Source organism: Monodelphis domestica, chromosome X, assembly GCF_027887165.1.
Source record: "Monodelphis domestica isolate mMonDom1 chromosome X, mMonDom1.pri, whole genome shotgun sequence".
NCBI lineage: Eukaryota > Metazoa > Chordata > Mammalia > Didelphimorphia > Didelphidae > Monodelphis > Monodelphis domestica.
The window spans coordinates 76,255,954-76,274,257 of record NC_077235.1 but is presented as its reverse complement, the minus strand read 5'-3'; the positions used below and the strand labels follow the sequence as shown (position 1 = coordinate 76,274,257).

General features: G+C 41.2%; 1 protein-coding gene across 2 annotated transcripts in view; it reads right to left on the bottom strand.

The window, feature by feature from the left end:
- The window catches only part of LOC103099712 (maestro heat-like repeat family member 5), a 182,058-nt gene that overhangs the window by 118,875 nt on the left and 44,879 nt on the right, over positions 1-18,304 (bottom strand). The window contains exon 4 of one of the 2 annotated variants that reach the window (XM_007507037.2): positions 5,542-5,646. The exons of the other annotated variant lie outside the window; for it this stretch is intronic. Within the exon in view, the coding sequence (XP_007507099.2) occupies positions 5,542-5,646 (105 nt within the window). The remainder of the gene's footprint in view (positions 1-5,541; positions 5,647-18,304) is intronic. 2 annotated transcript variants of the gene reach the window in all.

Sequence of the window (18,304 nt, the reverse complement as noted above, 5' to 3'; positions counted from 1 at the left end):
AAAAGAGAACAAAGAAAGAGGAAAAGAACTCATGGGCATAAGAATAAAATAGTTCTTTTCATGGAAGCCCCAAACTCAAAATGAAGGGGATGCTCACCTATTGAGGAATGACTAAATAAACTGTGGCACATTCATGGAATGAAGGGCAGTTAACAGGTAGTTCAGAGGACAGAATGCCAGGTCTGACACATCTGCCTGAGTTCAAATCTTGCCGTGGACACTTATTAGCTGTGTGACCCTAGGCAAGTTACTTAACCCTGTCGGCTTCAGTTCCCTCATCTATAAAATGAGTTGGAGAAGGAAATGGCAAACTGTTCTGGTATCTTTGCCAAGAAAAGCCCCGATGGGGTCACCAAGAGTCAAATACAACTGAAAAATAACTGAACAAAACCAACAATGTATTGGAACCCTGTATGATCAACATTTTATAAAATGAGTCATTTCAGAAGAAATTGGAAAGATTTCTATAAACTGGTGCAAAGTGAAGGGAGTAAAACCAGGATAATTACTATAATGACAATAACATTTCAAAAAATACTTTCCAGGTTTGTCCGCACATTGGATGACACGCACATTGCCAGAGCTGGCTCCGTGGGTCGGAGGCCCAAAGAAAAGTGTCTACCAAACTGAAGTTCTACAGACTTATTGTGCTGACCTCGTTGTTGTATGTCTGTAAAACCTGAGCAGTCTACCAGTGCCATGTCAGGAAACTGGACTGCCATCCAGTTGAATTGTCGTGGGAAGATTCAGATCACCTGGCAAGGTAAGGTACTTTCTTGCGCTGAACTGCCAAGCATTCACACTACTAAAACTCTGATGGGACAGCCAAGTTTGCTAAAATGCCATTTTTGCAGAGAACTTGAATAAGGCAAGAGCCCACACAGAGCTCAGAAAAGGCGACATAAGGACACTCTCTCTGAAGACCTTTGGTGTTGATTGTGAGACGTGGGAGATGCTGACACAGGACCATCCTGCATCACATGGCCACATCAAAGAAGGGGCTGTACTCCACGAGTGAATCAGAGCTGCAGAAGCTCAGAAGAAATGCGAGGTGCACAGATCTAGAGACATTTCCACCCCAAATGTTCTAACAGACCACTTGGGCCTCGTCTGTGGTAGAGCCTTCCGAACTTGTAAAGGACTGATCAGCCACAGCTGAACACACTGTGCCCTGACTCCAACATTGTGATGCCATTGGTCCTCTTCGAAAACAAAGGATGAAGAGCAACAGCCCCACTAGGCTAATGAGAATAGCAGATACCGGTGGTAACGTCCAATGAAGGAGCACAAATGAACTTTTGAGGTGAAGAGCAGGACAAAGGACCTAATTTGAATCCAGAAGCTGAAACCTTCCATCCAGCAATGAGTGATATAGTTGGTGTAATATAACCTCTGTTTGCCCAGTGTCCTTGCCCACAACCTGATCTAGCCCCTTTTCCTTACTCAATTGCTCAAACACAGCCTTAGTCATGCTTTCCAGGTTGTTATCAATAGCCAATATCTTCTCTGGCTTCAGGGGAACCACAAATCTAAAGATGCTCTTAAGTTGGGTTAGAGTTTGAAGGACAGCCATAAAGAGCACATACACTTGAGCCATGTTCCCTTCATCCTTTTAAATACTCTAAGGCTTTAATGATCAGGAAGCCCCATAGGAGTGGGGAATTTAGCAGTGCACTATCAAGGTGGGGCCAGGGCGGAGGGGTGGAGGGGTGGAGGGGTGTTGAAAGGCCCGAGCTGGCCATTCTGCACTTTGGAGGGAGATCCAAACAAGCCTGGAATCCTGTGGCTCTAAGGACTCTTACTTGACTCTAGGATAGAATATCAACTCTTCTATTTGGCATTCAAAGCCCTTCACCATCTGGTGCTCACTCACCTTTCCAGGCTGATTATGGGAACTTCCCATTCCCATACTCTTTGGTCCATCTCCCACATCTGGAATGATTTCCCTTCTCATCTTTATCTCGTAGAATCCCAGAGCCCTCCGAAGCTCACCCTGAGTGCTACTTCCTATAGGAGGCCTTTTTGACCTCCCCCCCACACCAATTCTATTTACCTTATATAAAGAATGCAAACTCCTTAACTAAAGGAGCGATTTCATTTTTTACTTTGTATCCATAGTATCTGGCACATAATAGACATGTTTTTAAACCCTTACCTTGTAAGGTAATACTTGATACTAAGTATTGGTTCCAAGGCAGAAGAACAGTAAAGGCTAGGCCATGGGGATTAAGTGACTTGCCCAGGCTCACTCAGCTAAGAAGTGTCAGAGGCCACATTTGAACCTAGAACCTCTCATTTCCAAGCCTTTCTATCCACTGAGCCACCTAGCTGCCCCGCAAAAGGTATTTAATAGATACTTGCTGATTAATTGATTCCTAAAATCCCATGCAAATCACTGAAAACTTCCACAGTCTCTAATCAACCATGAGTAACCCTTTAAATTCAGCTCTTTCACAGGGAGACAGGAAGTATAAAGTGAAATCCAGCTTCGTGATCAGGATTGAAGATTTGGGAATGCAAATTGACAATGATATATATTGCTGAGCTCCCAGTCTTTGATGAACTTACAAGTGGTCTTTCAGCCAACTCAATTTGGGAACATATTTAAGAACCTCAGTAGTTTCCATACGAGTTTATTTTTATCTGTGGAGTGGCCAAGGGGAAATCCTATTACAACTGACAGTTTCTCATAATTAACCTAAGGATGACACATGTGGAATAACCTTGGGAATCAACTATTAACTCAAGATAGAGGGTCTATCCAGTTATGGTGCTGATCCTGAATATGACTTTGGAAGAAGTTATTATTATCATAGAGTAGCTTGGAAGGAAGAAAGGTCAGTCAGTCTTCTGTTAAAAGTTACAAAGGATGCCCAAAGGGTGAGAAAAGACTGTCTGCCCTTTGATCCAGCCATAGCACTGCTGGGTTTGTACCCTAAAGAGATAATAAGGAAAAAGACTTGTACAAAAATATTCATGGCTGTGCTCTTTGTGGTGGCAAAAAATTGGAAAATGAGGGGCTGCCCTTCAATTGGGTTATGGCTGAACAAATTGTGGTATCTGTTGGTGATGGAATACTATTGGGCTCAAAGGAATAATAAAGTGGAGGAATTCCATGGAGACTGGAACAACCTCCAGGAAGTGATGCAGAGTGAGAGGAGCAGAATCAGGAGAACATTATACACAGAGACTGACATACTGTGGTACAATCAAATGTAATGGACTCCTCCATTGGTGGTAATGCATCGATCCTGAACAACCCAGAGGGTTACAGGAGAAAAAACACTATCCACATCCAGAGGAAAAACTACACTAAAGAAAAACTACAGCTTAATGACATGGGTCGAGAGGGATATGAATGGGAAAATAGACTCTAAATGAACATCCTGTTGCAAATACCAACAACATGGAAAGAGGTTCTGATCAAGAACACAGTCAAACTGTGCATCAGCTATGGGAGGGGTGGGGGAAAGGGAGGGAGGAAAAGAAAAGGATTTTTGTAGCCAAGGAACAATGTTTGAAATTAAAAAATAAAATTAAAAAAAAGTTACAAAGGGTGTTGAATTTTTAGAATGCAAATAAGCAATTCTATTTCAAAGAAAACTAACAACATACAAGCAAAGAAGAATTAGAATAAACTTTGTTTAATCAAAATATTTCTTCTATTTAGGAAAGGCGCTTCCCCAAATGGAGTTGTCATTGTGTTTTCAGTGCACAGTAAGGGATATATTCTGCAAGATCTAGGTCTGTCAACGAGTCTCACTTGTACAGGTAGAGATTCATATGCTGGAAGTACTTCTGAGCATGAGATGGGTCACAAAAGTGAAATTAGTCACTGGTCATCTAGGTCAAGGTCATTTTGTATTTGTCTTTGCTTTGTGGATTGTCATGGCCAAATAATTTCTGAGAAGTAGCCAACTCACTACTGGGAATTTGAGCTCCTCAACACTCAGCTCTGAAAGCAGTTGTAGTTTGTTGCCAGCATTTGATTGAAAGTTTTTCTAGGATGAAAGAACTTCTCAGAGCTTCTGTACTGCTGGTAGAACTTTCAAGAACCTAGGATCATCTCCATTCCATTAATGTTGGCATCTATACTACTTTGAGCCATTAGAGTAGGACTGTGGAGGCCCAATAAAGTATTTAAAAAAGAAAAAAAGGATTCTGAAGAACAGAAAAGGTGCCCTGGGACCAGAAAAGAGCAAATATTCTAATTTTCAAAAAAGAGAAGGGACCAGAAGCTGCCAACTACAGGCCAATGGCCTTGACAAAATTCCTGGCAAAATTCGAGAATGTGTCATTAAATGGATAGTTAGTTTACACCTGGGAGGGGAGGAAAGCAGTCTGTCTCATGTATATAAAAATAGTCACCATAGCAAAAAAAAAAACTAGAAACAAAATAGGTTTTTCATTGAAAATGGGGGTGGGGAGGATGTTAGTATGCTGTGAGAAATGACAAGTATGAGGAATTCAAAAAAATTTGGGAAGATTTCTGTAAACTGATACAAAATGAAGTTAGCAGAATCAGGAGGGTAATTGACACAATGACTACAATAATGTAAAGGAAGGCAACATTGAAAAACCTCAGCATTCTAATCAAGCAGTGACCAGTTGTGGTTTCAGATGACCTCCCTCCTCTGGGTCAAGAAGTGGGGGACTATAGGTACAGAATGAGGCAAATGTGGACTTGCTTTTCTTAAGTATACTTCTTTGGATGGTATTAACGTGTTGGAGTTGGGGCAGGGGATGTTATTTGGAAGTTATAGCACTATTTAATTTTAAACCCCCAAAACAGCAATACAAAAAAATGGCAAGAGGTTATGATGGGTTAACCTCCTTTCTGTTTTTGACGGGGTTACTAGATCAGTTAGATGCTACCTAGATTTTAGACAGAGTCGTCTTTCAATCAATTCTTGTGGACGAGCTGGAAAGAGGTGAGCTAGATACTGGTACAGCCAGGTAGATTCAGAAGGGAGTGAATGACTGCACTTTGACGTCAGCTCGGAAGGAGAAGAGTGTCCCAGGAATCTGGGCTTAGCTCTGAGCTGTTTACCATTTTTATCAATGACTTAGATCAAGGCTTATTACATTTTCACATGACACAAAGCTGTAAGAGATCCAGAACATACTGGATGGCAGATTCAGGAACCAAAAAGTTGTCAACAGGATACAATATTAGGCTGAATGGAATATGATGAATTTTAATAGGAATAAATGTGAAAATTTAGGCTCAGGCTCAAAATACAAGCCTAGAAGACCATTTGTTTGGGTATACTCTAGACTAGATGGCCACTCAAGTTCCTTCCCGCTCTGGGGTCCTGGGATCTGGGGACAGTATACTCAAATAGCAGCTTCCTTTTCCTGAGAGGTAAAGAAATCTCTCTTAAACACTGAATCTAAGGTCATCGGGTGCATCTTAAAAAGCCTCACTTGTGTATTACTTAATTTCTTTGGGACCCCTCTTTTATTGCTTTGAGTTCCTGATCCTATGGATCTCTGACTAAAAGCAGATCAAAAGATTAGCTATTCAGGCTCAAGACTGACCTTCTTTGAGGACTGTCCAGAGTGGTTCTGTTTCCATTTGCTCATCTCACGACTAAGTTCTTCTCTCCAGTTCTCTGTGAATGAGTGAGCAGCCATTTCTCCAACCTGGGGAAAGAACCCAACCACTCAGATGGAGAATGGACTATTTCTGAAGTGGGAGAGTGTGAGTGGCGTGTGGCTGGGCCAAGAGAGAGCTATATAGGGTGACTCCCTTTCTCTCTCTTCTCCCTTCCACCATCTTACTCTTTGCTCAAGAACATTCAGTTGTTGCCCTTTTCCTAATGTGACTCATCCTTAAGACTCTCTAATCTGTTCCACTCCTGCTTTGTATACCTCCCTCACTGCTTGAGTAATAGATGATAGTCTCAAGCACCTACCTCTGATCCTTTTGGGGGCTCAGGAATAAAGCCCCCACTCCTACCTCTACTTCCTTTCATCTTCCTGCTCCTCAACCATTCTTACCTGGAATAGCTGCGATTGCCAGGTATCATACCCTGAAGTTTCACTTGAAGAGGAGAGAGAGAGACACCAGTCTACACATTGGGATGCTGGTGGCATTCCCTGATGGAACACTAATTGAAGTAGGAGTTTCCTGAATGCCTGGGATGGGGATGGGAAGTGAGGAATTACAGTTGCAACCATTTAATTAATCTCTTTTCACTTCTTTAGATGGTCTAAGGTCATGTAATAACATGATCTTCTTTAAAAGACACAAGGTGGCTTCAGACACTTGCTAGCTTTGTGACCCTGGGCAAGTCATTTAACCTTGTTTGCCTCAGTTCCTCATCTATAAAATGAGATGGAAAAGGAAATGATAAACCATTCCAGGGTCTTTGCCAAGCAAACGTCAAGTGGGTTCACAAAGAGTCAGATATGACTGGAAAAAAGACACAAAGAAAGAACCATTTCCATGCGAAAAATAATATAATTTCCCTTTGTTAAAGTGTACAAGTAAGAAGAAGACAGAGCAATATGGAACTTGCACAGACCAATGGCAATGAGCTGAGACTAGGAAGGGGAGGAGGGGTTTTAGATGCATTTGCTTCTAGAAGCAAGCACTCCTTATCATCATGATAATCTTTCAGATATTTGAAGACATATTAGAAGGGATAGAGTAGGTGATAGAATCAGGAACCCTAAACATCTCAACAGGATAGAATGAAGAGCTGAATCTGGTGAAAATGACAATTAGTAGGGATAAATGTAAAGTCCTAGACACAGGTTCAAAAAATCAATTTCACTATTACATTTTTGTAAAACATCTGGGGGACTTAGGAGATAAATTTGAATGTGATATGGAAGTCAAAAAAACAAAAGTTTAATATGTTCCTTGAATTTGTCAGGAGATATATAGTCTCTATGTACTCTGTCTAGGAAGATTACATGTGGAATATTATGTTCTGAAAGAAATTATGACTTGCAATAGTAAGGAAAGAGCTGGCCTCGAAGTAAAAAAACACATGGGTACTTGTCCCATCTCTGACACATCCTAGCGGTGTGACTCTGGGCAAGTCACTTCACTTCTCACTGCCCCAGGAGACTCTGTGAGGGAGTTTGCTCATGCAGGAATTTGCTATAATAATGAAATTTCAGATTTAGTCCTCACTCCTATCTGGACCCTACTTCTTAGGAAGGACTTTGACACACGTTGGATTGTACTCAGAGGAGGCCTATGAGGGTGATGAAAGCATTGGATGCTATGCTACTAAATCAATAAGAATTAGGGATATTACCTGGAACAGGACCATGAAGAGGTCTTCAGGTATTTGATGGGCTGTCATGTGGAGGAGGGAGGAGACCTGTTCTGCTTGGTCCCAGAGGGCAGAAACAGAAGCAATGGGACGAGGAGAGGGGAGGGTCTCATAGAGGTATATTTAGGCTCTATTAAGGAGTAATTTCTTTTCAGAGTTATCGCCAAAGTAGAATGGGCTTCCTTAGGAAGTAATGGGCTCCTCGTCACTAAAGGTCTCCAGGAGAGATTGGATGACCACTTGCTAGGTATGTTGCTGTGGGAATTCCTGTTCAGAAATACTTGTTCAGGTGGACTAGATTGGCCCCTGGAATCTCTTACAACTCTGTGATTCCAAAACTTCAAATACAGGGGACAGTGGATTACTGCTAGTTCTTGTTTTCTTTACCCTTCCCAAGATAGCTCTTTGACTGCAGATTTCCTTACAGGAATTCCAAAAAGGATAGCCAATGAGCATCATCTTCTGGCTGCTTCCTGTTTAAGAAGAGATCAGAGAAAGCTCCAGTGAAGGCAGACAATTCCTGAATGCACACAGCAGAGCTAAAAAACTCCTCATTTTCCTAGTGAGGGAAAAGGGGCAACAGCCTGGAGAGATCCTACCATGGGGACTATTGCAGGGATGTGCTGGAGCCAGCTCACACCGTCTTCCAACAGTCAACCATTAATTTTCAGTGTGAGCACTTACATCTCAGAAATACACAAACACTACAAATCAAGGCTTGATTAATTGCTTTGTTGATATTCTAGACTAAAGAAAGTTATGAAATCTGGCCTCAGATACTTCCTTGCTACGTGACCCTGGGCAAGTCACTTAACCCCTATTGCCTAGCCCTTGCTGATATTCTGTCTTGAAATGATACTAAGACAGAAGGTAAGAGGTTAAAAAAAGAAAGTGATGGAAAAATTATAATAGGACAGATTAAACTTAAAACATCATCATGCTTTTAGGAGAGTCAGTTGTTAATCATTTCTTGGTATTCCACTGGTACCAGGTGTACAAAGATAGGGAGTTTGGATATCATAAATGGTGAAATGTTGAGGGTGAAGGGGTGGGAGCAGGAGGTCAGAAGGGCCTGGAAGGGAAGTAAATGTGACATTATAGATTGCCAGGGTTATAACTACTGTGAAGCATATCATGCGGGGTTGGCCAAAGGAACAGGAAGAAACCAAAACAGAGAGAGAACTTTCTCACAGTTAACAGAGTAGGGTAAAGGGCTCCCCAAAGAAAACCTTTCTCACAGGACCAGACAGCTCACCCGTCCCCCACCTGGGTGATCTTGAAAATCATTTCCACTGTCTGGCCTTAGTTTGTCTCTGAGATGATGGAATTGGTCTAGATAACCTCTACAGTTACTTCCAGCTCTGACATTCTGTGTTCTAAGTTCTATTCTAGTTCTCGTGCTATGATCTTATGAGGAACTTCTCTTCTATGGGACTCAGTTTCCCCCTCTGTAAAATTGCACTGGATGGCCTCTAAGATTCCTTCCAGTTCTGACATTCTAGGATTCTATGAACGTCTTCCTGAATTGCCATGCAAATTCCTATGAAACCACATTGCTGGGTGGAGCTTTTGATGGGCTGCAACTTTCAGGGAAGTAGGACGGTTTGGAGACACAGGCTGGCTACTACCATTTCTAGACGCTCCACCCATGTCCATTTCTCTGGCTAGAAAGGCAAGTTGTCAAAGACCCTCTGGGATTCTGTAGCGGGCCTTAAAAATGCCAGACCTTAGAGATCAAGTCTAAACCCTTTATTTTACAGAGGGAGAAACTGAGATCTGGAGATGGGAGTGATTTGCCCCATCTCATACAGCTATAAGGAAGCAGAGCAGGTGTTCCAACCCAGATGCCCTGCTCACACCACTATATTTCTCATGATTCATCCCTACCTCCCCACTGCTTTTCCTGCTGGCATGGCATACCCTTGGAAATGATCTTCCCCAGAGCATAGAGGACACTTTGGTGAGGAAATTCTCCTGTCCAGAACATGTTGAGCAGCTTGGATATGGCATGCTCAGATGAGTGCACCCACGCCGCCACCAGGAAGTCACTGGCTATGTTCTGGTAAGCCTTTTCCAAATCCTGGGCAGAGGGACGGAGATCATATGATGATTCTCAAGGCTTGAGCTTAGGTGGCAGTAGTGGTGGGAGAGGGGGATGAGCCAAGAGGCCTATCCTACTTCTTTTCTTTTTGTTCAAACCCTTACCTTCCATTTTAGAATCAACACTACAGATTGGTTCCAAATAGAAGAGAGGTAAGGGCTAGGCAGTGGGGGTTAAGGGACTTGCCCAGAGTCACCCAGCAAGAAAGTATCTGAGGCTTGATTTGAATCTAGGACTGCCCATATATAAGCCTGGCTTTCTAACCATTGAGCCACCTAACTGCTCTTCTCTCCCACTTCAAGTTATTTTCAAGAGGGCCTATAACCATCCCGCCTCCTTTCAGTGGCTGTACCTTACAAGTTTTTGTACATCGACACTCATTTCCCCAGTTGTGTTCACAAATCCAGGCACACCGTGGGATCATCTCTTTCTATTTGAATCACAATCCACCATTAAAAGTACTGTTATAAACTACCTGATCCAGTAACCATCCTATTCTTCTGATCTTCTCTCCTACTACTTCCCTCAGCTAAGTCTTTGCTCCAGCCAGTTGTTCTTCTAATTGTTCTGCATCCAATTATATTCTGGGCTTTCCTCCCTTGACTCATAAAGGTCCCTCTTCCTAGAATGCTTCCCTCTCTTGCCTTACATTTTGACCATTGTCTTATAGTTCAATTCAAGAACCACCTTCTTTAGGAAACTTTTCCTAACGCCCTTGTTGTCAGTAATGATCTTTCCTCCTTTTAAATTCACAGAGCTCTTTGCTTGTCCCCATTCATCTATTTATCCTGTATTAGTCTATACAATACATAACATAGCACAGTACTTGAGGTACTCTACTCTTTAATGTGTGCCCCATCCCCACCCTCAGGAAAGATATTTCAGGTTCAGAGTACTGTGCAGGCCTGCCTGGACTCAAAAAATAAATAGCTTCTACACTCTTTGTGGTGGCCAAAAATTGGAAAACGAGCGGATGCCCTTCAATTGGGGAATGGCTGAGCAAATTGTGGTATCTGTTGGTGATGGAATACTATTGTGCTAAAAGGAATAATAAAGTAGAGGAATTCCATGGAGACTGGAACAACCTCCAGGAATTGATGCAGAGCAAAAGGAGCAGAACCAGGAGAACATTGTATACAGAGACTGATACATTGTGGTACAATCAAATGTAATGGACGTCTCCATTAGTGGCAATGCAGTGACCCTGAACAACCTGGAGGGATCTATGAGAAAAAAAACTATCCTCAAGCAGGGGACAAACTGAGGGAGTAAAAACTCCGATGAAAATCTACTGCCTGACTACAGAGGTTGAGGGGACATGATCGAGGAGAGACGCTAAATGAGCACCCTAATGCAAATATCAACAACAAGGAAATGGGTTCAGAGCAAGGACACATGTGATACCCAGACGAATTGTGCATTGGCTAGGGAAGGGGTGGGGGTGGGGGAGAGGAAAAGTAAATGATCTGTTTCCAATGAATAATGTATGAAAATGACCAAATAAAATAATGTTTTAAAAACTAAAAAAACTAAAAAAATAAAAAATAAATAGCTTCAAGCCCCCAGTGATGTATTTACTTAAATGTGTCAGCCAAAGGACACATTTGGTTGAAAGTAATGGCATTTGGTGAAACAAAACAGTAAGAAAAGTAGCAAAAGACTGTTTCCCTCATAAATTCTCCCTGGAGGGAAGGAGAACATACATGGAGAGGCACAAGCAAACAATGTGGCCAGGGAACACACATGGAGATCATGCATATAAGAAACACATTTGGGTAGGGTGCTCAGACATAGAGAAACAATTCATGATTCTGTTGGGCCACCAATGTCTTCTCATAGTAATGCCACATTAATATCTATGGGCCTGTTTCCCAATGATTGTGGTGTATAGTCTCTATTGGGTTCTTAGGTATAGGATAGAGCCATGGTGGCAAACCTATGGCATACTCGCTAAAGGGGCACTCAGAGTCCTCTCTGTGGGCAATCATGCCATTGCCCCAGCACAGAGTTCATTACTAGAAAGGCAGAGGGACATGGGCCAGGCTGCTCCCCTGTCCCTTACCTGAGGACATTTCTCACATCACCTGCCCCTCTAAAAGGTTCACCATCCCTGGTTTAGAGTGTCTTCCAGGGTTGTCATTTCTATCAGACATTGTTCCCCAAGTGTTTAATGTTTTCTTGTATACCTGGTCTCATGGCTGTCAAGCTTCTCTCTGCTTCAAGATTCTGGTCTTCGTTTATTTAGGGCACCTTCTAACCATTTTACTTCCTGTCTACTCAGATGTGATGACTGTAAAGACTCTCCCTCATAAGGGCAGGGTGACAGCTCTTTAGCCATAGTCAAATCTATAAGCTACCACACTTACCTAAGGGCCAAATGGCAATGATTTGCCTTTTGAAAGACTGTCCTTTGAACTTTCTGAGCAAGGGGATGAATTCCAGTCCTTAGTCCAAGGGAACTTTTTCACTTAGAGTAAGAAATTCCCAAGACCATCTCCATTTTGAATTACAAATGAATTAATCCATAATAAAAACTAAGCAAAGGATAAAAATTCATTGTTTTCTCTCTGTAATTACTTCCTCTTGACCTCTAAGACAGATATCTGCATGATGGAGTAGAAAATGCCCTAGATGCAGAGTAAGGAGATTTGAGTTCTTGATATGGCTCTATGATTGTCTAGCTATATCATCTTGAGCAAGTCATTATATTACCCCAGGCCTCAATTTCCTCATATATAAAGATAATAATACTATTACTACCTATGTCCCATCAAGATAATATAGGTGAAAGCATCTCATTAACTATGTAGCTAAGCAACAAGATGGCACAGTGAGTCAGGAAAATCTGAGTTCAAATTCAGCGTCAGATACTAACTATCTATGTAAAATTGGGTAAGTCATTTCATTTCTCTACATCTCAGTTTCTTTAACTATTAAGTAGTAATAACATCTACTTTATGGGGTTGTTATGGGGATTAAATGAAAAAATATTTGTAAAGCACATTAGTAGGCACATAATAGATACATGTCCCTTTTCCTTCCTCCCCTATAAAGCACAATGACCTGGTAGCCTAATTTTAGGTAAATCCAAAGACACTCAGCTTCCAGGGTAAGGAATCACTGTTTGAAAAAAGTCTGTCTGAAGGCAGCTAAGTGGTGCAGTGGATAGTCTAGGATCTGGAGTTTAAAAGACCTGAGTTCAAATCTGACCTCAGAGATTTACTAGATTGGGGACCCTGGGCAAGTCACTTAGCTCTGTCTGCCTCAATTTCCTCATTTGCATAATATACTGGAAAAGGACATGGAAAACCATTCTAATAGCTTTGTCAAGAAAACCCCAAATGGGGTCATGAAGAGTTGGACATGACTGAAATGACTGAATAAGTCTGTCAGAAATTAGGTTTAGACCAAAATTTCATACTGTGAAGATTAAATTAAATCTCTCCCCTGATTGTGAAGATCAAATTAACTCCCCTGCCATTTTTAGATTTAATCACCAAAAGTGTAAACACCCCATTCACACTTGAGTGGGGGAGGTCTGTGACCCATGTGTACGATAGTGGGTAATGAATCAGAATCAAACTGACTGCCCCCTGGGCAGTCATAAAGCAGAGCTTCAATAGTAATTGGTAGACATAAAAATTGGAGGAAGGAACAGGAAGTGATGTAAAAGAAAGTGTCTTTAAAAGGGAGTTACAACTTCCTGTGAAGGAGATTGGTCTGAAATTCATTGGAGAATCGTCTGAGATCTTCGGAGAGAACTTTGTCTTCTTCTGGAGTTCTGAGTTTGAGTTGGAGCCTGGTGAAGAATCTGCTGACTAGACCTGAGACCCTATTCATGGTGTGACTGTTCTTAAATCTGTCCCTTTCGACTGACACTTGATGAGTGAAAAAGCTGACTCCTTTCCTGGATTTTCCGAAGAGACTAGCCTCAGGAGAGACCTCTCCTCCCTGTATCCCCAGGTCCTCGGCTACAAGGGCTGAGACCTCTCCAGTTAAGGACTAAACTCCCCTGCCTGGTTTTGAGTCAGGGTTTGGAGCAAAATATTTAGTGCTTAAGCTAGATATATTACCCTATCCTCTCTCTGATTTTCTAACTTCACTCTTTCTATATTTTGTAAATAACTCTCTTTGGAATAAATTAAATTTCTGGCAACCCTAATCTTAAACAATCCAGTCCAACCTTTTTATAAATACTCCTTCCCCCCCTTACAATACCAAGAGAAGTTCTAAAGGGATGCATGATATAGATATAAATGGTCACATCCTAAACAGATTAGTGGAAAAAGGAAGAAATTACATTTCAGATCTATAGATGGCCAAACAAGAGAGAAGATCACGCAAGATAAAATGGACAATTTTAATGACAAACTTTTTTAAATCATTAGCTTCCATCTTAGAATCAAGACTTATATTGGTTCCAAGGCAGAAAAACACTAAGGATTAGGCAGTGGGGATTAAGTGACTTGCCCAGGGTCACACAGCTAGAAATGATCTGAAATGAAATTTGAACCCAGGACCTCCTATCTCTAGGCCTGCCTCTCAATCCACTGAGCCACCTAGCTGCCCCTGATGACATAATCTTTATTTTTTTGAAATTTTTATTTAAATAGTCAATTTAGAACATTATTCCTTGGTTACAAGAATCATATTCTTTCCCTCCCTCCCCTCCCCCCACCCCTTTCCACAGCCAATGTGCAATTTCACTGGGTTTTATATGTGTCCCTGATCAGAACCTACTTTCATGTTGTTGATGTTTGTACTAGGGTGATCTTTTAGTGTCTACATCCCCAGTCATATCCCCATCGACCCATGTGATCAAGCAGTTGTTTTTCTTCTGTGTTCCTGCTCCCACAGTTCTTTCTCTGGATGGGGATAGCATCTTTCTCATGAGTCCCTCAGAATTGTCCTGGGTCATTGCATTGCTGCTAGTAGAGAAGTCCATTACATTTGACTGTGCCACAGTGTATCAGTCTCTGAGTACAATGTCCTTCTGGTTCTGCTCCTCTCACACTGCATCAATTCCTGGAGCTCATTACAGTTCACATGGAATCCCTCCAGTTCATTATTCCTTTGAGCACAATAGTATTCTGATGACATAAACTTTAAAGTGTTTTGTACAAATAGATCCAATGGAACCAAGATTAGAAGGGAAACAAGCAATTCAAGGGAAAAAATCATGGGAGAAAGTTTCTTTGAAAAAAGTCTCTTTTCTAAGCTACATAAATAACTGATTCAAATTTATATGAACAAAAGTCACTTGCCAGTTGGTAAATGGTCAAAGGATAAGAACAGGCAGTTCTCAAGAGAAGAAATCCAAGTTATAAATAGCCTTTTGAAAAAATTGCTCCAAATCACTAATTATTAGAGGAATGCAAATTAAAGCAACTCTTAGGTTCTGACTCATACTCATCAGATTGGTCAGGATGACATAAAGGGAAAATGACAAGTGTTGGGGGAGCTGTGGGAAAACAGGAACACATACACTCTTAGTGGAACTGTGAATTGGACCATCATTCTAGAGGGCAAATTGGAACTAAACCCCAAAATTCACTAAACTAACCCTTTAAACCAGTAATACTACTACTAGGTCTAAACTCCAAAGAGATCAAAAAAGAGAAAAGAATCCTATATGTACAAAAATCTTTTTAGCAACTCTTTTTGTAGTGGCAAAGGACTGGAAACTAGGGGGATGTTCATCAATTGGGGAATGGTCAAACAAATTATGGTACATAATATACATATGGCATATTCAATACTATTTTGCTGTAAGAAATGATGAAAAGGACAGTTCCCAAGAAACCTAAGGAGATATATGTGCTGATGCTGAGGGAAGTGAGTGGAAGCAGGAGAACAATAACATGTAAAACGGATAATCTCAAAATATTTAAGAACTCTGGTGAAGTTAATGGCCAACCATGATTATAAAGGAGCAGTGATGAAGAAGGCTGCCCATCTCCTGTTAGAGAAGTGATCCACTAATATGCAGAATGAAATAGATTTTTAAACATGGGAAATATAAGAATTTATTTCGCTTGATTATGTTTATTTGTTACAAGAATTGTATTTTCCTTTTTTGGAGGGTGGAAGAGGGGAGAAAAAATAAATGCTTGATAACTGAAAAAATTAATTAAAAACCTATAATAAAGTATAATGTAAATATAGTCTAAAGCTCTAAAATTTCATACTTGAAGTGTAAAAAGTACTGGATATGGAATTAGATGATCTGAATTTGAATCCTGGTTCTTCAACTTCCTGCCTGTGTGGCATTGGACAAGTCATATGACCTTTCTGGGCCTCAGTTTACTTCTCTATAACATCAAGGGATTGGACTAGATGACCTCTCAAAGGTCTCTTCTAACTCTCTAACTCTTCCTTTTAGTGTATACTTTTATTTAAAAATAAAAATAACCATTACTTTCTGTCTTAGAACCAATACTAAGTATCATTTCCAATACAGAAGAGCAGTAGAAGATAGGCAATTGAGACTAAGTGACTTGCTCAGGGTAACACAGCTAAGAAGTATCTGAGGCCAGATTTGAACCTGAGATCTTCTACCTCCAGGCCTGCCTCTTAATCCATTGAGTCACCTAGCTGCCCCTATACCAAGACTTTAGCAAAGTCCTTGGAAAATCTCTGTACACTCCCAGGGACAAGACAGAGAGATGCTCATGGCAGCCCCAGTGCCCATTTGCCACCTTCTAGCCTCATAATGTCCCTATCGCTTGCCATTTAGAGATCACTTAGTAGAATCTCCTCATTTTCTAGAGCTGGAATTGGAGGCCCAGAGAAGGAATGCCACTTACCCAAACTCACACAGCAAGTCCCTGGCAAAGGTAGAAATAGAACCCAAGGTTCCTTACTCCCCAACCCATACTTTGCTATGCTCCCTTCTCTTTGCTCCTTCTAAGGCACTACTCAGTGCCTCTGTGGTCCCATCTGATTTTTAAGAAGAGCAATGCAGCAGCTAGCTAAGTAGTACCTCAGTTCAGGATTTGGACAGCAGCCACAGAAGCTGCAAGTGATTGACAGACTTGATGATGTCAACTACTACCCTGTTCTTGGATTCTTAGTCTCCCTCACTGTGATCAGCCAGAGGAGCTGACTTGCCCTGATGCATTCTTTCTGCTTAATAATAGTGTATAAATGCTTTTGTTTATTCCAAAAATGATCTTCTTACACAAAACGGACAGAATCCTTTTTTGGAAAACAAAACAAGACAAACACCTTATATTGGTGAACAAAGAGCATTCGTTATGTGCTCCTGTGTGTGCCCCTTTCTTCATCCTCAGGATAATTGTCTCACCTCTTGACTGACTGAATTTCAGTGTTGTTTTAGATTTTGATTTCTTGAACATCAGTAAAGGGGTGTTCATCATTCTCCCTGCCATTGTCTACGATGGCCTATGTTGTACAAATCTTCTGACTTATCTGTAACTTAAAATCTTAAAGCTGTCTGGAGTACTGAGAAAGTAAAAGACTTTCCCAGGGTCACACAGCCAGTATGGTATAGGCAGGCCTTGAGCTGGAGTTCTCCAAACTTGAAGGCCATACCTCTATCTACCATCCCATACATGTTACCTCTCACAGAATGTCCAATATCCTACTAGTAGTGTAAAAATTAAAATTAATCTCAAATAATAAAATTATTGTATTTTAAGAGATGTATTAATGATCATTAGAAGTAAAGAAATAAAAGGTAACAAAATAAAACCACATGCCCATGACTAATCAGCCTGTTCAAAAACCCCGCTTACCACCACCATGGTTGCCAACAGGAAGCAAAGAGCCCTGGGACCAGCAATATCCCCTGTCTACAGGAAGTCAGTGGGCTCCTGGGAAATGTAGTTTTTAGGGTAACAGATTTCCAATTATACATTCCCACCTCAGATCCAGTGGAAGACTGGTCTCTCCAATGGGTCCTGTAAACATAACCAACTTTTAAATTATAATAATTTGGGAATAAAAGAGAAAAGAACTTGGCCTTGGACTGCCCAGGGGGGCAGTCATTTGTTTCTGATTTGTCACTCGCTAGCATATGTGGGTGATGGGCCTTTCTCCCTCCATACTTAATCCTTAAATGGGGGTGTATACATTCCTAGTGACTAAAAATCTAGAGAATAAGTAGGGTGGAGTTAATCTCATTTTCACAGTAGTCATCTAGCCCTTACTGGAATGATTCAAATCAGGGGGAATACATTGCTTCCTTTAGTAGCCTGTTCCACATGAATGAATGAATGAATGAATGAATGAATGAATGAATGAATGAAATCAATGAATTGATGAACTTGAATCAATGAAATTGTTGGGAAATTTTTGCCAACAAGTCTAATCTATATCTTTATTTCTCCTTGCTCCTGATTCTATCCTCTGGGGGCAAATAGAACATGTCTAGTCACTCTTCAATATGTTGGGTTTTTGAGTACTAGAATGCAGATATTATGTTGCCCCTGAATCTTCCCTTCTCCAGGCTAACCATTTCCATTTCCTTGAATCAGTCCTCTTACCACAGAGTCTTGAGGCCATTCCCCATCAGGATGCTCTCCTGTCACTATCAGTGTTCCTCCTAAAATGTGGTCCCCCAAATGGTGTACATGACTCCAGACATACTCTGCCAAGGAGAGAGGACAGCAGGGCAATCACCTTTTCTTGAGAGCTCCCATGGCTACACTATTACACTATTGATTCACCATGAGCAGGCAGTATATTGAAATTCCCAGATCGTTTGCAAGCAAATTGTTGTCTAACTGTGCCTGTGCCATCTGGTCCTTGGGAAACTTGATTTTTTGTTAATTCATGTAACATTTTACTTTTAAACCTATTAAAAGCCACCTCAGCCTGCCCTTTGATACAGCCATAGCACTGCTGGGTTTGTACCCCAAAGAGATCATAAGGAAAAAGACTTGTACAA